Consider the following 22007-nt stretch of genomic DNA (forward strand, 5'->3'; position numbering starts at 1 on the left):
TACCATTAACTGGTCTGTCATCTCCACGTTTTTGTCTTGAGTGTGCAGTTCATTGAGAGCCTGCTGAGCCCGGCTGCTGCTTCCCACTGCGGATGCCTGCTGGAAGTTGGTCTGGATGGCTTCCATGAGAAACATGAGCATCTCCAGTATGACTGCTGCAGTGGATGATCCAATCTGCCATGGAAAACAAGAGCCAAGATGTGAGTCACAGAATATACTGTGCTTAGCATGTAGAAGGAATCTTAAAGGGCGACTGCTTTAAGAGACATCAGACACAGATTGGAGCAGAAATGAACCCAGAGAAGAAAAACATCTTCTCTCACCACTTGTGCTAGCAACTCTTCCTGACAGCCCTCAATGCTTTTGCACACACTGCTCTTTTTAGGTCTGTCCTCATCACCAGGTTTGCCGTCGCAGATTGTGACCTTGCCCTTGTCGGAAGGTGAAGCATTCTGGTGGCGGATAGCGCTCTCCGGCATTCGCAGTTCGCTCTGGAACGCAGAAGACTCTTTGAGAGTGGAGCCCATGCCACTGCTGGGGCTGCGTTTAACCAAAGCCTGTAGATGATACAGCACAAAGTAGAGAAGTGAGAAGAGAAACATTTTCCATACACACAATGATGAATATTATTATATAATATAATAATATTCATATTATAGCATCATCATTGTTTAGCATCTTTACAATTAGAATTACTTGATTTAGTTTTCACTAGCTTCTCCACTATACAGAGTCTAAAGTTAAAAAGATTGTTACTAAGATTCTGTTGAATGGAGACATTTTATCTAAACTGCTTTCACAGGAAAACTAAAATCACAAACACTTGGTAGCACTGGACCAATTATTAACTAGACTCTTAAATGGTATTTTCTGAATATCCATACAATTTACTTCATTATGCCCTTGTGGGATAGTTCAACTCATAATGTGTACAATTACTTAAGTGAAAAAAAGCTGATTTACAAAGGTGAATCACGCTATTATCACACAGAAGAAAATGTTGCAATCACAAACACAAAAAAAGATGCAAAATACAACATACATGTTATCAGACTAAACTGAAGGTTAAATGTAGTTGATGGTTTGTTCCTTATCACATGCACATTCAGAGATCTCTCATTTAACATTAACTAGGAAAGCTTGCCTTTTCTTTACACAAAACATTGACAACATACATTTCTAACATGATTTCTGGCCACATGTGTGGGCTAGCTATGACCCTGATCAAATGAAATGACTGGATGAAAGTCAATGGGGGAATGACTTGCAAGCCAAAGTTACCGCTGTTGTTCTCTTCCCATGATGACCTGAGGTATTCGGTCTCACCTGGCAGCTGCCATCCTCTTTGGCACCGCAGTCACAGAAGAAAGAGCCATATTTGGCATAGGAGATCTCATGGTCTTTGTGACAGACCTTGGCGCACACTGTGCACACACCTACCCCATCCACCATCTTACAGGTGTGACAGTGGTACCTGCAGAATGAAAAGGAACATGGCAGGCTGTGTATAATATGTCGGTTTTGTTAAGGAATGTCATTTGCACAGTCTCTTTCTATATTAAGTCTTGAAGCACATATACCAGGAAACAAAAATGACTTTTTGTCATGCCCACATCTTAAGCTCCTTTGTGTATGTACATGACAGATGTAGAGAAAATCAACACGAGTACATCTAACAAGTCGTTAAAATGTGCTGCTCACATGTTAGGTTTTTATTATAGATTACATCTTCCTGTCATTTACTCCATACTCAACTATATCACAAATTAGTAATATTTTGTGCGTCGTTTCTTCACTTTGAAAATTCTGTGGCTCAATCATGTTTCCACTGATTTAAGAAATGTCAACTTTGTTGATTTTTATGACCTAAAACTTTCTTTTTTATTCTGCTATGAAAGTTTCCTGTGCTTTCTAAATTGTACCTAAAGACCAATTGCCGGCAAAAATTCCCTTAATTTGACAACGTTTAAGAAGACAAAAATTACCTATGATCTCATTCAAGATTGAAACTGAAATCACAGGAAACAACCAACTTCTCTTTTGTTTTTACCAGTGCTGGTTCATGAATTCCTTCTGAGTGATGGTGAAGGTGCAGAGTTTGTTGCACAAGGAGTCTTCATCCTGTCAAACAATGACAAACATGTTAAAGTGAAGGTTCTATTTGACAACTGATGGAAGAAATGAAGTCGAGCAAACAAAAATGCTTTGAGAGAAAATCAAGGGGATTTATACTCCTATCATATGTCATACTGTTATGCTATTCAGTCTCTCTATGAACAGAGCTGATTGGATGTTCTCAAAGACCGTTTTTTGTAAGTGAAGAAATACAATATTTGCAGATTATCTAACAAGAACTAAACCACAGAGTTGCTTCCTTAAAATGTATAAACCAATTCAAATAATTTTACTTAACATTTTCTTTTAAAGTAGGAGATAATTCCTGGAATCTGAATGTCTTGTTATTGTCTTGTCATTTTTTCTGTACTGGGCAATGTCCCTGAGCTACACTAATAACCAAAACATACTGTGCACCACAGCATAAAAATTATTACTCAACAAGTTTTCTGGGACAAGTGGTATTTAACTGGTTTAAAGTAACTTTTTTCTATTTCCTGATTAAAAAAACAAAATTTTGGAATTACAACGGGTAAACTTGGCCAACCCTGCATAAATGTTTTTTCTGTTGTAGTCTTAATAAATATTCTTTACACTTTACTGCAAATATATAAAACATGACCCTGTTTGAAGAGGAAAGATTTAAACAGATGGTTTCTCACAGAGTCCTCTGCCTGGGAATCATCCTCTTCCACGGCAAGCTCTTCCACCCAGTCTGAGTCCACTTCCATGGCCTTCTCTTCTCCCTCCATCAGCAGTGCTGAGGTGCCTTGTCCACTGCTCTGACGCAAGGCATTCATCACATCAGCCAGATAGGAGATGATATGGCATGAGCACTCCAGCATGCTTGCGTGCTGAAATAAAGGCACAGGTTCAAATCACGACAGAGATGGAGAAAAAGCTAAAGCCTCCATTTAGATAAGTTAAAAGGAAAACAAGTAAGTTTAGTGTTTAAGCACCACTACACCTGGATGGAGATACAAATATTTATAAAAGGGGTGCAATATACTGATAACTATAAAAACTTACCTTTCCTTGGGACACGTTTGTGCTCACTTTTTCCACCACATTCTTCTGTGTCAAATACTTTTTGCTGCAGAGAAAACATAAAGCAATCTAAATATATATATTTGAAAATGTAAATCCTAACTCTGCATGATCATGGTTAAGGAGTAAGGTCAATTGATGCAAAAGACGATCCATAAATATTTATGTCCTATTACCAAGCAATTTTTCTGGGGACTTAAAATTGAGTACTGATGCTGAAAATAAGCAGGCAGTTCCCTGATGTAAATTCAATCTGCGTGTCTGTGAAACTGATTTCTTACCATCTGGTCAGCCAGTCGATAGCTGCCCTGTGTAGTTGCAGGTGGCCGGCCCCCTGCCCAGCACTGGCAAGAGTGGCCATTATGACCATGAGCTCGGGAAAGCCTGTACCATCTCCATGGGCCAACATGTCTGTTGCCATGGGAATGAGCGTGCTGAGGAGGACGGTGCACACTCCCTCTCCCACCTGGCTGTTGTCACGTACAATATGAGTGGTGAGCACTTGCAGAAGCTGTCGGTTTTCCTGCACTATTTCCAGTTGCTCTGAGTCCTTTGGTGGCGCAGCCGTCATGCGTGTCAGCCAGGCCTGCAGACGAGAGGGCTCCACACAGGCCAGCTGGGCCAGGGAGCCACACAGACACAACAGGCTGGGGTTTGGGCTCTTCTCCGCTGGAAACGACAGAACGATCATGAGATTTAAGTTTATAGAGACATCCAATGCATCTGCAGGTTGCCGATGTCATGATTTCTGATTTTTGACACAACAATTTAAGTGTGTGTTGGATACCACCCCCATTTCTTTCTACCATCAACACAAGCCTTTTGAGTACTTTTCTTGATTAAAATTAGTTGACGACAGTAGACTTACTGAGCTGGAAAAGCTTGGTGAAGAACTTTAGCACCCTGTTGCAGAACTTCGCTGACAGGCTTTCATTGGCTGTTGCCATCATAATCTGGACAAGCTCACCACTGAAAAAATTAAGAGCACAAAATTATTATGGTACATGTATAAATGTGTAATAATGCTTCATGAATTATCAGATGAGCAGATACCTGAATGAGAAGAACTCTTCCATGGCCTTGCGGACTTGAATGCTCTCAAGCTGTTTTTCAAGATACTGAAGGCATTCCTCTAGAACAGACTCATCCAAACCACTAGAAAAACACAAACAATAAATGTAGAAGCACGTAAACAAAAAAAGTGAGCTAAAAGCTACAAAGAGCCACACAATGATGCATTATTCTCAGTGCGTACAGTCACCTCCAACACCAATATCAGACAACAAAGAGTTATGATTACAAATGTGTTGTTTAAAAGACCAGTGTGTAGGATGTAGCATCTAGTGGTTGATCGCAGAACGCAAACAGGTGAATACCCCTCACCCTTCCATGCATGTAGGACCTACAGTGGCCTTCAGGTAACATAAAAATGTGAAAGACCCAAGAGCCAGTGTTGTGTTTGCTTGTTGTAGGCTACGGTGGAAACTTGAAGGTATAATATGGCGGACTCCATGAAGGAGGACACGCTTCCTATGCACATACAGTACAGGATGCATTCTAAACTAACAAAAACACATTCTTAGGTTCAGTCGATTAGAATTGATTATTAGGGACATTATATTCAATTTCAGCCCAAACCCCCTTCAATCCTACACACTGGTCCTTTAATTCAGGTTTAACAAGCTATACCTGCTAGGGTCTGAGTGATTGGCAATGATGTTGTAACACCCAGTCACCAAACGCTCATAGATGCGAGCTAAAAAGGCGTCTGATTCTGATGGGCCGAGGATGCGCTCCAGTGATGTGCTACTAATCTCAGCCACACTCTCTGTGCTGCTCTCCAGGAGGAGGGGCAGCAGACTGCGCACAGCCTGCGATGGATTCAGCTCCTCTGTGCTGGGGAGACAAACGTGCAGCAAAATCAAATCAATTAACTTTATTCATCACATGGATTTTGGTACATGTTAAAGGATTCTGATTTCAAATGAGAATGGACAAACACTTACACAATGAGGTCCCCAGTGAGGCGAACCAGCGAGAGTAAGATGTGTTTAAGAGAAGAGGCCAGAGGCAAGGACTGACAACTCAGTGTGCCCAGGTGAGCTGCTTGGATAGCACTGATGTAACTCTCTGATGGAATGGTATCATTGGCAAATGCATTTCGCTGAGAAAGAGAACAATCCAGGTTATTACTCTAACCAATGCTGATACAATTACTTTTATCTTGATTTATATTAGATGCTTTAAAAGGTATTTAATAGCTCAGTGAAATCTATAATTAAAAATGAACATACAATATTAAATTCAACTAGATATGAAATAAATTAGATATTGAATCAAATAAATGAATAAATAAAATGACAAACACAAAAATATTGAAAGAACACAAGTAATCTGAGCATGAATTAGCCAGAACCAATAGCCTATTGTGAAGATTCAGCATTTTGTGGGTATCTTTTCAGTCAGAGGATTAAAATACGATTGAGTGGTACAGAAACATTAAATGCATCATCCTTCAAGACAAATTAATTTTGAATGGCTTAATACCTCCTTATTTTATTTTTTAAATGCAGGGGAAAATAAATAGTGGGTAAATTTACTATTTCCTATATTAAGGTGTTAACAAAGATGGAAGAAGTTAAACAGAGCTAAAAGCATCATCTTCAGTCACGTACCCATGAGCCAATGTTGGGGAATTCATTGGTGTGGATGTTGTTCCAAGTCTCGCATATTGTCTGGACTGCTGATGGCAAGTTCTGCATAATGCTCTGACCTGTAAAGTTTAATTTGAATAGTTCGGGTTAAAACAGTGAGTTTACGGGAAAGTTGTGAAAGCTTATGTTCCGTTCAACAAATTTATTCTTGAGTGATTCTTCCACATACCCAGAATGTTGGCTTTGCAGCGAGTAGAGCCAATAGACAGAACTGCAGCATAACCTTGGAGCTTTGCATCCGTCAGCTTGTTCTCGCCTTCCTCTGGGATGTTCATCAGCAGGTAAGACCTGGACATGGTTTGATTATTCGATTAGGTTAAGAGATTTCCAAACAGATGGATGATTTCCTTACTTTTCCAAAACAGATATGTTTTAGGTTTAAAGGTTTAACTCTTTGAAATAAAATGATTAATACACATTTAGTCGCCTATTGGATTTAAAATTTTGAAAATAGTTTGGCCTGATGGTTGTATTACAATGTGGTGCTGCTTGCAAAATGTAAGTGATGAAATTAAAAAAAGAAAGCAAAAAGGAGGAAAAAAGTCCAGGTTTAAATTGAACAAGTCCATGGAATCATGTACTCCATAGTTCCTATTATAAATATTTGAAATAAAATCCTTAAAAACAGAGATGAAAAACAGGAAAGGAGCTCCACTTGGTACTTTTCATTTTATTGTACATCAATGATTGTCAGGCTGTTCTAATGTTTGTTTATATGCAGACAATTGTTTGTCATTCTCACCTTGTGAAGGCTGTGTAAACGTCAGTGAGCTGTAGCGTGGCAGGCAACAGGTTCTTTGTGATCTCAGAAGACTTGTTGGTATCTGCTTCAATGGCAACCTTGGACATATGTTCATCTAAGGAAACCTGGACTTTAGAGATGACAGCGTCCAGTGTATAGATGGCTTGTAGAGAGGGTAACTGATGAAGTGGAAGAATGGAGTTCGGGTCCACACTGGAGAAAGTGGAAATCTGCAACGGAATAAAGTCGTCAAAGACTGAAATTCAAAAACTTTGAAGAACAGTTGATACACACATCAGTAACTACATTGTATTCATTACCTGTCTGGCAATGTACTCTTCTGCTAGCTCCACATCATATTTAACGGTACTGCACTTAGCAGATGTCATCTCAACTAGTGAGGCTGCTTGGTCTGCTTTCATTCCCTGCTTCACCAAGTGTTCCTGTCAGTGATGGCATAGATATAGTCAGACATCAAAATTACAATGAAAAAGGATTAAACACATTACATTAGAGGACAGAGGACAGGTGTACAGGATATAGTGTAGATTTGCAATCACAGATTCAAAAATGCTAATATTCATCCCATCCAGTTTCAACAAATTTATTTAAAAAAAAACAAGTTAATATCATGAAACTGGCCATGAAACAAAGTAAAATAATATATTTTGTAGATCAAAAATATATTTATAAGCTGTCAACAGACCTTGATCCAGTTCACGTAGGTAGATACTCTGAGACGTGAGGACCATCGCAGTGTATGTAGGATGTCACTCTCACTGGGATCGCTGCACCCAGACTTTAGCTGCTCCATGTAGGCTTCTGAGGGAGGTAAAACCCCCAGGATCCTCCACAGCACTAGGAAGTAGTACTGAAGGGAGCAGGCCTCCTGTGATGAGTAAAATCAACGTACACTGTTAAACAAACCGCACTTAGCTGCTGTCAGAGCTGAAGTCTGCTGCTGTTCAGCTTCAATTAATAAACTTTCTAATGGTTGTGGTAATAAAAAGCTTTCAAAATCAAAACACTGCAATGCTTTTATTTGAAGCACATTCAAAAACTGACTAATTGACTTAAAAAGGTGCCGCCACAAAGGGCTAGAAGCATGAAGCACAGTTTCACACAGTTTCAGTGTGAACAGGGCTTAATCCTGCCAGTAGCAAATGCTTGTCTCAAAGATTAAGCCATGCAAGTCTAAGTACACACAGCCGGTACAGTGAAACTGCGAATGGCTCATTAAATCTGTTTACATCTGTTTGGAAAAACCTGTGATGCCACCTGTGTCATGAGCTTGTTTACACTGTTGGCACAGTTAGTGGTTTGTTCATATGGAGTGCTCTCACCATAGGAGAGATGGGCTTGTTCTCCTGTCTTCTTGCTGTGTCAAACTGGGACCCTGCTGCCAGGAGTGAGATGAGCCACCCATACAGTTCTTCATATTTTACTGCTCCACCGAACAGCTTTGGAAAGACCTTTGAAAATGATGGAGTTTGAACACAGTGAGGAACAGGGATAGATTTCATATTTATATATCATGCTCACATTGTGTTTTTAAGCAAATAAACAATTGTTGCTTCCCACCCTGTTGCCATACACACATACTTTCTTCCTTCTGATTAATTCATAGCATATATCAATACTTTCATGAGAAAGAAGGTCAATAGTGCACAAAATAAAGCATTAACAAAATGTATACATAAGGCATGTGGTGCTGCAATTGAATCAGTGCATTTGTGCCTGCATCGTGTATTTTCTTGCTGTTGAATCTATGTGGTCTAATGAAACTTTGGTACAACAAATATGTAAACGATCTTTTATAATAATATGGGGACGGACACGGACACACGGACACACGGACACACACACACACACAATTACAAAGTTCTTACCTTGCCATCTAGTCTGCTGATATCATCTTCAGACGCCTCAGGGGACAGAACGCAGTAGAATTTGGGCTGAACATTTGAATCTAAAAATGGATTAAATACATGAAAATGTTATTTTCTCATCTAACACCAATAAAAACACCAGCATCCTCTTCACAGATAAGTAGATGATCACAGAAGAGAAGATCACAGACAGCATGAAAATAGGTTTGGGTAAGAGAGTAGTTGCCAGCCATGTAAATACTGGCAATCGCTATGGCTAATTAAGTTTTTCTATTCTACCAGTTGGTGGGTAGACAACCAGCACTCAGATAATACTTATAATAAAAAAATGTAGCAAGCATTAACTGGTCCAAGTAGCTTCTGAGTTTTTGTAGATGGTGACATGTTCTTGCCAGTGACTAAAAAAGTAAAATGCCTTCAATGGTTTTACCTCCTGAACAATGTTTAGCCCAGTTCTCCTCCACCTCTTTGAACCCATAGTAAAGTGGGAGACCGCTGCGTTTGCCGTCCTGAACAGAACTAGGCCCAGTGGATGGTGGAGTTAGGAGGTTGTACTGCACCTATAAATATTCATGGAGAAGAGAAGCAAAATTTCCCGTCATCATAGTCCTATACACAAACTTTTGGCTGTCATATTGTAACTAATGTAATCAAAAGCACTCAAAACAACAATTTATCAAATCTGGAAAACTACAGATCTGACTGTGTTACCATCAAGAGGTGAAAACAGAAGCTAAGCCAAAGCAACTTACTAAGAATATAACTATTTTGAAGCCACATGTCCAGAAGGGTTCTTTTAGTTTGCTATGGATTAGTTAATTATTGAATCAGTGTATTTTCTGTGTGGTATTTTACTTGTTTAAGCTAAAAATCAAATCACAAATATACCTATCGAATACATACATCCAAGCATTATCTGTGCAATTCACTATCAGGACAAGACATTGACAAATAGAAAATGAGCATTAACCTGTTCGAAAAGGTACACTGGAGCCTTGGAGTAATGGCGCAGCAGGTAGTCAAAAACCAGCAGCAGGCGCGCCAGGTTGAGGGGCACAGCCTTCAGTTGAGACTCTCTGCCCTGTGCCACCTCAGTGATGGCCTGGGTGACCTGGGTGAGGACCGACCGCCGCCCGCGCTCTGACAGATTATGGAAAAGGAGCAGTAGGAGCTGGAGGTGCTCCACATTAAGGTCGTCTTCACCCTGAACTGAACCCTGGATGGTGTGTTGCTTCAATGTTCCCAAAAACCTGACGGCAGAAAAGTAAAATGTAGCAGAAAGGAGAAAGAATTTGAGAGTGTAAGATAGAATATTCTTTAAGTAATACATAGTCTACGCAGTACTAGAAATCAGGTGTGGTTTTACAAGCTATAGCTCACTGGTAGTTCACACTAAATGCCATTTCACACTAAAGCCTGAAGTCTTATAACTTAACCTGGATGTGAAAGTGAAGCAGTACATTGTCTATGAGCTCAAGTTGTTTAATGAACTTATTGGTACAAAAAGTAAAACAGCTCGAGAAGTTAGCAACAAAACTAATTGAATAGAAACCATGGCACGTAACAGCAAGACACGATGGTTGCCATACCTTTCCCAGACTTTCATACATTCAGGCACATCTGGTTCCCCTTGCAAACTGGCTTTGTGCTGCCATATGAGGAGAAGTCTGGAGAGGACTGATAATGATTGTGGATGAATGTACAGAGGCCAGGGACCCTCCGAAAAGGGTGCAACACCTAACTGCTGGAGAAGAGTGCTCTGGGAAGGACAAGAGGTACAATAATAAGATGAGGGCACTGAATAACAATTTCTCATTATTACTACATTGTAGTTCATCGTAGCAGAGTTTGGTCAAAAGTCTCCTTTTCTGTCAAGTGATTGGTAAATAACTTGGTATTCCTCTTACCTGCAAGGCAGGGGATGGAAGATCTGATGTCACCAGAGTGTGGTTGAAGTGATACAGTGCTAAAGAAAACACTTCATCTGAGGAGCCTGTATAGAAAAAAACAGGCATTAGACCTAGTGGAGTGCATGGGGTACAGCAATCACTGGCTACAAGACCAGGGGGGAAATTTAGGGTAAAAATGTGATATTATTTGTATGATAGACAATCTGTGATTTTCTTCAGTCGTACCTTTTACATCTTTGTCCACGTCTTTGATGATACTGGCTAGTGTAGCCATGTGCTGCTCTGTAAGAGACACACTCAGGTAGTTGCGGATGAAGTTGTTCCTGGACTTGAGCATCGAGGTGGTGATGAAGTTCAAAATGCTGGAGGCCAAACTGAGGAACTGCAAGAACAAACAAATAGGAGTTGCTAGTGCTGTCACATATTTAAATCTAAATACCTGGATAAGCCATTTCTAATGACAGGTATGCTAGCATAAAAATAAATAATAATACATGTACTGTTTAATATGGACTTGCAGCAGATTGATTCAGGATATTGTCAGATGCACACAAATGAGTCCTCACCAGCTCTGGGTCTTTACGCCCAGCTAAGATGTTGCCATTCTCACTGGGATTCTGCTTGCTGGGGCTCTTCAGTCTGGGAGAGATCTCCAGTGGTGGGGGCGGAGGCGGCGGTGGGGGAGCTACTTTGTCTTTGGTGGGTGAAATGGTCTCTTCAAACCAAAGTCCCAAGATGGGTTCACTGTCATCATCTATAACAAGAGAGTCGAAATAAGACATATGAATTTCTTAGAGTGGAGATGAGAAACTGGCAAAGACTAACAAGATATGTGTGGCGTGGTAGCGGTGTCATCAAACAGGCAAAATGTAAAAAGCTTCAAACGAGTTCATGACGCCTACAACACAGTGCAGGTGGTGGACAAGAGGCAAACACTGCAGTAAAAGAGTGAACATAAACTGATGTTTTGTTGGTGAATATCCACTTAAAGGAGAATACAACCGATTTCATCTTATGAGAAATTTTCTTAGAAGAAATCGACTTTTTATTGTTTTAACTGAGAATGCCATAAAAATCATTAATATGGGCACTCAGTGTTTTTGTACTGTGCAGCTCCAACAGAATCCAAGAATTTACACTGAAATATGAGACACACCCACAGGTGTGTTTTGAATCACTGTGACAGCGTACACCTTATGAGGCTGAAAATGAGTGGAGCTATGGTTGGAAGGTATAATGTCACAAGGCTCAAAGTACCAATAAGATCAAGTATCTGTCTGAAATTTCACTCTGGATCAATAAATAAAGTAAGTATGTAAGTAAGTAAATAGTGAGTTAGTGAGTGAGTATCTATGCATGTATCCATCTGTGTATCTCTCTATCCATCTCTCCATCTATCTGTCTCTATATCCATCTCTTAATGTCTCTATCTCCCCATCTGTCTCTCTATTCATCTCTCTATGAACAGGTCAAGTCAAAAAGAGATAATGCCTGACCTCCTCACCAGCCCTAGGTCCTTCCCCATCATAGATGTTGAATTATATAAGTTACTCCTCACAGCCAGCTTTTGGTCCTGCAAGGTCCCCGCCTTCCTTTGCCACCCAAATAGCCGACCAGGTTCAGGTTGCTTGATCTGAGGGTTCAGACCCTCAGATCAAGCTTATCCTCAAGGGTGGTGGCTACCATTTCAATTTAATGGATATGAATCAATGAAATACTTTACCAACATTATGATTAGACCAGAAAAGCATTTGACTGCAGGCAGTGTCAGTTGAAGAATGTACACAAATTAATTCAAAAACAAAAACAAGAAACAGCTATTAAGTTTTATAAGAATATCACTTTAGGTTGATATTCACATTTGCATGCAACATACAAATATAACTATCAAGGTGACAGCAAGACGTAGCATAGTGTGTTTAAGCCCATAGTTTACACGTAAAATTTGAATTTGTTGTATTTAAGAATAATACCAATGTTTCCATGTAGGTGCTACAGTATTTTTGTCTTAAGGAAATTATCAGATATCTGTATTTGAGGTCTGCAATAAAACATCTGCAGAGAGATCATGTTGAGATCATTAATATTCATGGTCCTCATGTCTGATGCTAGTTTCTTTGCAATGACTATACAGAACAACTACAAGATGAGGCAGGGGCACCTGGGAAATCTTATACTCAAAATACCATGAGAACATTTGGTTGATTAATGCAAATGTTGGTCATCAGTGACTTTCCATTCAGCAGCCTGCCATCTTTTTTTAAAGATATTAATGCTTGTAAAGACTATGAGCACCCACATGTCAACACCACTGGTATGATCCTTTGACCCACACTGAGCCACAGCTGAACCTCTTCGACAGAAAGAATTTAAATTTAGTTCAAGTCAATTACAACTCAAAGCATGATTCAGAGTAGGAGCTTTTTTGCCAAAGCCTTTTCACCTGTGGCTCTTTCATTTTTCTAAGCTATTAGGACCACAGCTCAAAGCCTATATTGTGAGACAAACAATAACAAAATGAATCTAGGACAGTGAAGTGGACACCAAGTCTTTGACCTGAGGACAGAAAACTGCTGACCTGAAACACAAGCTGCACTTGTCTTCTCCTGTCTTCTCTCTGGTGAAATAGTAGACACTGTCAACTACACTGTCATCATGTGATGGGGGGACAAACAAAGTTACTTACTCATCTGCGTGCATGAGAATGTGTTTATCCTTCTCCCTGCTGCCATAACCTGACTGACTGATCCACTGACAGCATTTCACCACCTTACCGATACAGCTCAACACTGACGCTACCTTGGAGATCAAACACACACATGACTGTATACAGCACCTGCAGCCACACTGTGAAAACTGAGGCACCTTGAAGGCATGATACATTGCTGTTGGGATACTGGCTTCCGGGTCAGGTTAGGCATTAAGTGATGAAAACATAGTTTTGTCTGCATCACATCTACAATTACATTGTGCTTTTACTATACCTTCATTTAATGGTCTATTATATAAAATTTCTAGATGTAACCATACACTGTGTATAAAGATGGAAGGCATGACAGCTCCCCAAATGTGCAGCCCCATGGTGGCTGCAACATGGGTCAAAAATCTCTCTCACACACACACACACACACACACACACACACACACACACACACACACACACACACACACACACACACACACACACACACACACACACACACACACACACACACACACACACACACACACACACACACACACACAATACAATACAATTTTACAAAACTAATCATGACACGTTTGGATAAATGGACTGTAGGAAGTCCTTTCTTATTGTCAAACGTTACCTAAATTCCCCAATAAACACCCGTCTCAATGATTTGTGACTACAAAACATTTTTATGAGAATGAGATGATCTAAATAAATTAATAACAAAATTTAATAGACCAGCTTCGAAATAGCCCTATTGTGACAATCCAAGTCCTATACTTCTTTCCCGCTGAATAAAATGTTTAATTCTCTAGACCTTTAGAGTTATTGTTCATGTCATCATATTATCAATGCTGTTTAGAAAAAAAAGGGGCACCGTTTCTTATTTCATCGGTGTTCATACACTTATGATTCAAGTTAAACTGATGTCCAAACAATGACCAACCTAATGCTGCTATGTGGGTGCATGTGTTAGCATGAACTTTCAATTTCAAGGGAGCTTTCTGAAGTGGTGGTGTAATACTGTAAATCCAGAGGGAGAAAGTACCTTGACTGCTATCCTCCTCTGTACTGCTGAAATCATCCTCATAGTAGGTGTTTGAATCTGTAGAGGCGCTGGCATCGCTGCTGACTGAACCTTTCCTCTGTCGCTGGAGAATACAGGCCTGATAGCAGCAAAGACAACAGCAGTCTTAAAAGATGATCACACATCGCAATCTTTCATTCACCTTTTCACATGTTTTGTCAATCAGCCACCACTTTGTTAGAAAAACTGATTGTAGAGAATAAACACAGCAGCAAAAAAGTCTATTATTCATCTGTTATCCATTTTGTGTTGCACTTTATGTCACCTGTGTTAATTCAAATCACACTTCAACACTGCACATGAATATTAAAACATTACATTATTACACTAAATACAGATATGTGGATATAAATGATAGCACCTTTTTGTATGAAGTGGAAAGAAGGGTGAAGAGTAGATTGGTCAGGGGCACAGAGTCGATGAGCCTTTGGACTCTCTGGATGGAAGTGCTCTGTGCCATGATGTTGAGCTCAGCTGGTGGCCCGTCACTCGCCCAACCCTGCAGGTAGAGGGATGGAGGGATTGGAATAAGAAACATGGGATCAAGGAATACAAGATTCATCAAAGGTTTTTCTTACACATGTCTAAATACTTGTTATTTTAAAAACATGGTGTTAAAGCACATTGTCCCCAGCAGCAGAGGGTTTATGTCAATCTATGTCAAAACAATCTCTACAATAGTGGTCACAAGTCACCATTGTGCTTTAATGGATATTGGCCACAAGTACATTATTTAAAAAAATGTGGTATAATAATTGATTTTATAAAAGAGAAGGTAAATGTATTAAACAAAGTACATAAATGCATCACTTACCCGTTGGAGAGCCTCAACTTGCAGGTCCTGGAAAAGCGAAGTCAAAAGACTGATGGCGTGATTGGCCAGGATAACAGACAGAACTCCAAACCCTTGGTGTCTTGAGAATTAAAAAAAAAAAGAATTTACAAAAATCCACAAATCAATTTTCAAAAGTGACAAAAGTTAAATGTAAAAAAGTTATATGTCTGAAATAACAAAATGGTGCTTTTAATTTGCAAATGAGCCTCTTTACCTAGAATAGTCTAATTTTAAATATAGAACTTTGCTGCCAGATACAAGGGCTCCAGTACAAGATGAAGACCTTTTAGAGGCTTCATTTATACAAAAACAGCATAGAAAGATCATATTTATTTATTTCACATTAACTGGAAATTACCCTTTGCCGGGACCAAGTTTAGGCGATCCCGCGCCATCCTTGGTGCGAGCAGCAATATCCCGGACACGCAGGGCAGCCAGAGGATCTTTCTCCTTCCCTTTATCAGCCAGGGCAGTCGGGCTCAGGTTAAGAATCAGGTACAGGCTGTTTAAAAGGCACCAGGCTCCAAGCAGCTGGAAGTTCTGATAGTGCTGTATACACAAACAAGTAAAAAAGGAAAATAAATCAATCAAAAATTGATTTCATAGACACCTGTAACACAGTTCTTAACTGCGCTTAGCTTAAAAAACTGAAAATCTATAAAGTGCCACAGTCTAGGGAAATGAAAAGGTGCTGATATAATATTAGTCTTCTATTTTAGTATAGTACTGAAACCTGGTACTCACCTCTCCTCCAGCTCTGCGGGAGTGGCTGATAGCTTGTCCAATCATTTCATAAATCTCCAGCTGTTGCGAACACAATTGTTGTACTTATTAATATTTTAAATGTGCTATAATTGGTCATGGTAAATAATGCCTCTGTAAAAAGCAGTTTGCAATAAAACTGGCAAAGGTGATCATAGGTTATATTTAGCATATGACCAAACATTGAGAATGTTGTACTCGGAATACTCACACATTTCTGGACAATTGTTGCTGCGTCATTTTCATAGTCCTCCTCTTTAGTACCAGTGGAGGCAGATCGAAGCTGCAAGCCACTTCCTACCTGCAGAATGGCCATGCAAGTAGCCACACTCACACCTGAATGGGTACAAGATAGTTTTTATATTTACTAATTTGACTTTCAACACGGTTAAATGGTCTTTTGAAACAGTTGTTAGTGGAGGGAACCCGGTCATTTTATTTAACCTCAGAGAGTTACAACCTACCAGCATAGAGACAGCTCAAAGCCAGCACGGTCATATCCATTAATCTCCCTGGTGTCAGGGGCTCCAGTACAGGCAGGGAGAGTGTATCCAAAGCCATGGTCACGTCAATCACCAATGAATGAAATCTGGGCACAGGTTTTAAATATAGAAAGTTAGAGGAATGTCTGGAAGAAAAAAACTTTAACACTAGCTATCTCATGCAGAAACTTATACAGATTATGTTGCCCCTTTAAAATAAATAACAGTAAAATAATATACAGTGTTGTTAATTGTGACCTTAGTAATTAAAAAACAAAATACCCATTGCGGACAGCAGTGGCATCAGCCACTGTGGCCGGCATGATGAAGAAAGAGTTGGCTGATACAGCGTCTTGGAAACGGTTGATGTAGCGGAGAAAGTAGGGTAGGTTGAGGCACACTCGCAACAACTTCTCAGACCCACCTTGAAATACAAGTCATGGGGGGGGGATATTAGCTCCAAAGAGAAAACAAGAAAAAACTCCATAAAAATAAAGCAACAAGTTGCTACTCACCAAGTTCCTGTAAGCTTGACACATTCTGAGATACAAAGGCATTTTTCATTTTGGCCTGAAGAGCTTGATCTGTGGTTTGGTCTTCGCAATCACTCTCAGCCTATGATTGGGGGTGAGTTGAAGAAAATCAACAACTATTGATGAAAATTATGTGAGCATGAATATTACTTTCCAATTAATATATATATATATATATATATATATATATATATATATATATATATATATATATATATATATATATATATATATATATATATATATATATATATATAACCATTTTGTGTATCAATTATTAATTCAAAAGGCCTGTTCTACAACACTTACCTGCATATTTGCTGCTGATGGAGAGGCCAAGATGGTCGTAAGGTCAGGGTTAAAAACTGAAGTCAGTTGATTGAAGAAGTTCATTTGCACTTCTTTGTGTCGAAGCTCTGGATTCACAGCACTGGGCAACTCCTTCTGATCTTCCACTAGAGAATAAACAATGACAATTTTGTGAGTCACGTTCCGAACCTTCATCGTTTTGAACAAAGGCCTGTAGGAATATTCTGTCTTTTATCAGACCCAGTGTAAGTACCAACATGAGTGAATATCATTGAAAAATCAATACATCCATTTGAAACAAGTGAATAAAGAATTAAAGAATATATATTTCAATTAATATGGAGACAAATAGTAAAGAGTATAGCTACAGTCAAAAATAGTAAATTCAGTGCCACATTCTGTAATATTAATAAAGTTTGGTACATTTCTAATTGGACACTTACCATCTGAAAGAGTCTTGACAGTTTGAGGCAACTTGGCAGACTTCATCATAGCTGTGAAAGTAATGATCTCTGTGCGATCTAGTCTGCTGCAGCCAGTGCAAAGTCCTTTTATGAGAAGAATCAGGTGTTTCTGAGGAAAAAAGAACAGTATTATTCTGTGTTATTGGTGGGTTTATGCAGTATACAATGTCCTTTCTAAAAAGACAATGGGCACACATGAGCAGGAAAAAACAAGAGAATGTAAATGTAAAAGACTGCTAAATTCAAAATCCAAGAACTGAGCCAATGTAGCTGACAGAGACAAATTCAGCAGCATTTATATGTGAATGATGTAAATTTATTAACTTGTTAAAAGTGACTTGCATTTATCCACTGACTAGAGCCTACAATTAAACTGTACCCAGCAGATTTGTCTTACCTGTGATACGGCACATGCCTCATCTGGGTTCTCCAAGCGTAGCAATGAGAACTCAATCAATACTTTGCACGCCGCAGCAACCGACAGCAACTGATTTCTCGGTACTAAAGAGATAGAGCAAACATGATTAACTGACTAAAACTTTACTTAGAACATTCAAATATTCTAGCTGACTCCCAGTAGTGAAATCTACTACATCAAAGAAAAAAAAGAGAGAAAATACATACTTTGTCCACATACTGTGGTGATGTAATGTGCAGAGAGTGCCACGAACGATGAGTAGAAAGGCTCATACTGTTTGTCATGGTGAAGAATGTCAGATTCACTGCAAATGAAAAGCAAATATCAGCAATTTATTTCTGGACAAAACAGATGAGAAAGAAGGAACAGACAGACATCACCAATTTTCAGACATGAACTACAGAGGTTGTCTTCACAATGTGGCTGTGCAAAATGATGATACATATATTAGGACAACAGAAAAAATCCATTGTTTCATATTTTGCAGCAAAAAGCTTTCTGTTCTTCCATTTGGCACAAATACAAGCTGAAAATTTGCATAAAGTTCAAACAAACAAACAAACAAACATGGAGGAGAGATAATGTGACACAGAACAGAGTACTTGTCATACCTGTATCATTATATGGATATGCAATTACTTATATCAGCATACTTCCGTGCAGAGGGAGAGATGTCATTATAGCTGCAGCCCAAACTGTGTGGCCAACATACTGTCTGCATAAATCCTTTCTCTGCAGCCTCCAATGCATTCATCTGCCCAACAGTGCAAAACTACTGCACTGTACAATCCAACATACAGCCTCAGTCTCTACAATCACCAAAAAACCAATGACTACAGTGAAAATTCTCTGCTTTCTGAAATGACAAAACAATCAGCTTTCATTCAACTCCTTGGTACGCAAGTTTGAAAACAGTCCAGGGGGAAATGCTACAATGACAGTAAGCCTATAACACCTCAGACCTGCTAGTCTTCTCAATTAAGCCTTCTAAGAATAAAGTTTAATCAAAGTTGAATGCCAGTTCTCTATCTTCTCCACTTCCTTCTTCTTTGTTAAAGAATACATTTGACCGTTTTGCTCCTGGTCTACAAAGCAGTGAATTGTCGGGCTCCAGATTATATATCTGACATGCTACCAGTTTATCAACCCCCCCAGATCACTCAGGTCACAAGACAGCCGTTTCCTCCAGTGCAATCAAAACCTGGATGTCAGAGCTTTGAGTATTTTTCCTCGCTAACATATTAAATATCAACCTGCTGAATTGGGGTTTGCACAAACACCATCTCCTTACAAAAATAAGCTCCTATTGAGTTTTAACTTTAACTTGTTTGCTGCGTGATTGTGTCAATTTTATATTGTGTTTTCATGTTTGCATGCTGTCTGTCTTTATTATTGTAATACCCATTTTCTAGTGTTACGCAAGTAGTACTTTTGTATGATACTGTGATATTCAAATAAACTTCTAACCAATACAATTTCTCAAATCTGGAAATACCTTCATTTTTTCTTGTGTACTATATATAAGTTCAGTCAATTATTGGTGTTTATGTAAATACGTGATACCTATTTTAGACTGCAAATCTGGCCAGAGATATCCTGTGTAAATAAACATTAAATCAAAAAATTGACAGCAAACAATTCCCCCAAATCTGTGTCACTGAACCATCAGCTTTACGATTGAAAAACAAAAAAACAAACTAGTCGGCCAGCCTAAACCATCTCTCATGCTCAGGATGTTGCAAACTTTTGAATTGTCCCTAAAATTCTGCTGGAAAATGCTTCAAATTTAGTTCATAACGTAGCTAATGAGTGAACATCAGAAAAGTAAAAGCCACTTCAAACATGTATACATGACTACTAAAGCAAAGTTGAAGTATAATTGACATTCTGTTATTTGAAATACTTTTGAATAAGCAGACTTTTGGCAGTGCACAACCAAAAAGTCACATGTAAATCTACCAAATGAATTTGGTGGCTAAACCATGTCCTCATGATGTATAATATATACAGAATAAAAACACTAGAAGTGGGTGCGAAACTCATGTGTATGTTTATCATTTATAACTTGAGCCACACAAGCCTACTTCTTTGTCAACAAAGTTAAAGATCACTCTGTCCTATGGAAATATCAAATTAGAGATCAAACATGCCCACTAATGCTGATATTAGTAGAATGTCTTCTGGTGTTTTCTTTTATTGTAGGTTGAACTTTTCTACTCATTAAGATCTAGGACCTAGTGATGAAAATGCTTTAAAGTTACTCATATAAAAAACTACTACTTTTACTCAAGCAGTACTTAATGAGAGGATCGTAAAAAAACTCACACATACAACCATAACACCTTTGATCCTTGCTGGTGGCTTGTTTAACTTGAAAAAAGAAACCAACAGCAGTAGTAGCAGTTGTGCTCATATTGGCAGTTTGGGGTTTGCTCGGGAAAACGAAACTTATTCACACAGCATCAAGCTCTTCGCTTGGATGCCGGATGGATCAGCTGATCAGAGTCAAGTGACAACCTGGCCAACGCACAGAGCCATTGACATCAAGCTACTTAATAATCACCTAGGATGAAATGGGCACAAACTGCACAGTCTCAAGAGAAATCCCTCACAGGTCCCCTGCTGTAAGTTCACCTGCCTGTAACACTCATCTCCTTCCTCCTGCGTAACAGCCACTGCAGCAGGTTTACATGGGTCACAGGTGTCGAGTTTCCCATTTAACCGCTGGCCTTACGTTTAATGGCGTAGCGACATTTACATCAGGCACCCATCAACACCTCGTCAAAACTGAGTGGCGAGAGCAGGATCTCCGCCTTCTTTCAGCTCAACCACAGACACAACACATAACCATAAGCTAACTGGGTGTTAGCCAGCTAACGCATCAACAGTATATGGAACTGCCCCGAGTATGTGACAAGCTCTGTACACACGCCGAATCACATTTTGCTAAGTTAGCTGACGTGGTCAAACACAACTGTGGCCATTTAAACGCTGCGTTATCCTGTACGTTTGGAAGGCCCATCAGTTCGCTTGTTTGTGTTAGCTAGCTAATGATGAAGCACATTTCCTTTACGCTCCAATGCGACATAGATATGGTTCACATCGCAATAACGTCACATGTAAGATTATTAGCATAAACTATTCAACGTTTGGAGTAAGTAAGCTGACGGTAGCGTTTTAGCTAACGTCAGGAAACCCGATTCGATGCCAGTGCAAGTTAAGCTGAGATAGCTTCCTAGCTGTTAAAGTTAGCTAAGTGGGTAGCTCTTTCCCATTGAACTCAACTACCTGAGCTAGGTTAGCACGTTAGCCAGCCAGCTAACATCTGGGTGGACACGGCTGGTATCCGAGCCGACAGAGGCCCGTGACTCACTGACATGTAACTGGTTACCTGTTGATTATAGACCCAACAAGCTGAGGTAGCTCTTTAGTTTCAAACGCGGTGTACGACGCCGATAGAAGCGGCCGTACTGCAGCTGTCCATTCGTGTTCCCCATCTCCTCCGCTCGACGCCATCTTGAACTCCCGTAGAAAAAAACAGCCACTGGAAGAGGAAGCTGTGAGAGTTAATCGCAGGGGGCGCTCGCATCTCTCGAGTCGGGCAAAAACGGAACTTCGAGGGCCTGCAACGAATAATATTACAATCCAGGGTTGTAGATCGTGCAGTTCCTAGTTTGCAAAAATAATAATAATAATAACTCTTTCCATACACGAATAACACAAACAGCTCACAGAAGTCACTTATTCCTTGCTGTCGTTCCCATTGGAAATAGTTGTTTGATTGCATAAAAGATATTTGTAAATTAATAGTGTATGTTTAGCAGATTGAAAAGATTTAATTTGTGCAGTGAATGCCTCATGAATCAGAAATGGTTCCGATATAGTAATGGCAATTCTCTTAAAATAAACTCCATGCACTTGGTTCACAAGTGTTATAAACCGTCCAGGGGGAAATGATCAATCAATCAAGAATTGTTCTGCATTTCTAACCAAACGGTACCAGGGCAG

General features: G+C 39.5%; 1 protein-coding gene across 7 annotated transcripts in view; it reads right to left on the reverse strand.

Annotated features, from left to right (window-relative positions):
- The window catches only part of ubr4 (ubiquitin protein ligase E3 component n-recognin 4), a 47849-nt gene extending 26296 nt beyond the window's left edge, over positions 1 to 21553 (reverse strand). For 3 of the 7 annotated variants that reach the window (XM_034591376.1, XM_034591375.1, XM_034591374.1), the window contains exons 1-39: positions 21391 to 21553; positions 18206 to 18303; positions 17979 to 18082; positions 17561 to 17690; positions 17118 to 17263; positions 16791 to 16890; positions 16558 to 16699; positions 16258 to 16382; positions 16005 to 16129; positions 15776 to 15835; positions 15390 to 15580; positions 15011 to 15110; positions 14558 to 14695; positions 14158 to 14275; positions 12996 to 13034; positions 10984 to 11171; positions 10643 to 10799; positions 10415 to 10500; positions 10097 to 10266; positions 9478 to 9757; positions 8938 to 9067; positions 8508 to 8587; positions 7962 to 8090; positions 7325 to 7507; positions 6939 to 7061; positions 6619 to 6848; positions 6046 to 6164; positions 5838 to 5935; positions 5169 to 5326; positions 4852 to 5058; positions 4216 to 4317; positions 4031 to 4131; positions 3444 to 3831; positions 3145 to 3208; positions 2778 to 2969; positions 2051 to 2121; positions 1282 to 1474; positions 324 to 557; positions 4 to 174 (exon numbers count right to left, since the gene is read on the reverse strand). In XM_034591376.1, coding sequence (XP_034447267.1) covers positions 4 to 174; positions 324 to 557; positions 1282 to 1474; positions 2051 to 2121; positions 2778 to 2969; positions 3145 to 3208; positions 3444 to 3831; positions 4031 to 4131; positions 4216 to 4317; positions 4852 to 5058; positions 5169 to 5326; positions 5838 to 5935; positions 6046 to 6164; positions 6619 to 6848; positions 6939 to 7061; positions 7325 to 7507; positions 7962 to 8090; positions 8508 to 8587; positions 8938 to 9067; positions 9478 to 9757; positions 10097 to 10266; positions 10415 to 10500; positions 10643 to 10799; positions 10984 to 11171; positions 12996 to 13034; positions 14158 to 14275; positions 14558 to 14695; positions 15011 to 15110; positions 15390 to 15580; positions 15776 to 15835; positions 16005 to 16129; positions 16258 to 16382; positions 16558 to 16699; positions 16791 to 16890; positions 17118 to 17263; positions 17561 to 17690; positions 17979 to 18082; positions 18206 to 18303; positions 21391 to 21515 — 5595 coding nt within the window. In that variant the 5' untranslated portion in view covers positions 21516 to 21553. The remainder of the gene's footprint in view (positions 1 to 3; positions 175 to 323; positions 558 to 1281; positions 1475 to 2050; positions 2122 to 2777; positions 2970 to 3144; positions 3209 to 3443; positions 3832 to 4030; positions 4132 to 4215; positions 4318 to 4851; positions 5059 to 5168; positions 5327 to 5837; positions 5936 to 6045; positions 6165 to 6618; positions 6849 to 6938; positions 7062 to 7324; positions 7508 to 7961; positions 8091 to 8507; positions 8588 to 8937; positions 9068 to 9477; positions 9758 to 10096; positions 10267 to 10414; positions 10501 to 10642; positions 10800 to 10983; positions 11172 to 12995; positions 13035 to 14157; positions 14276 to 14557; positions 14696 to 15010; positions 15111 to 15389; positions 15581 to 15775; positions 15836 to 16004; positions 16130 to 16257; positions 16383 to 16557; positions 16700 to 16790; positions 16891 to 17117; positions 17264 to 17560; positions 17691 to 17978; positions 18083 to 18205; positions 18304 to 21390) is intronic. The other 4 variants (XM_034591381.1, XM_034591379.1, XM_034591378.1 and 1 more) reach the window with 3 other exon arrangements.
- Positions 21554 to 22007: the final 454 nt, after the last annotated feature.

The sequence above is a fragment of the Hippoglossus hippoglossus genome, chromosome 7, assembly GCF_009819705.1.
Source record: "Hippoglossus hippoglossus isolate fHipHip1 chromosome 7, fHipHip1.pri, whole genome shotgun sequence".
In the NCBI taxonomy this organism is placed as follows: domain Eukaryota; kingdom Metazoa; phylum Chordata; class Actinopteri; order Pleuronectiformes; family Pleuronectidae; genus Hippoglossus; species Hippoglossus hippoglossus.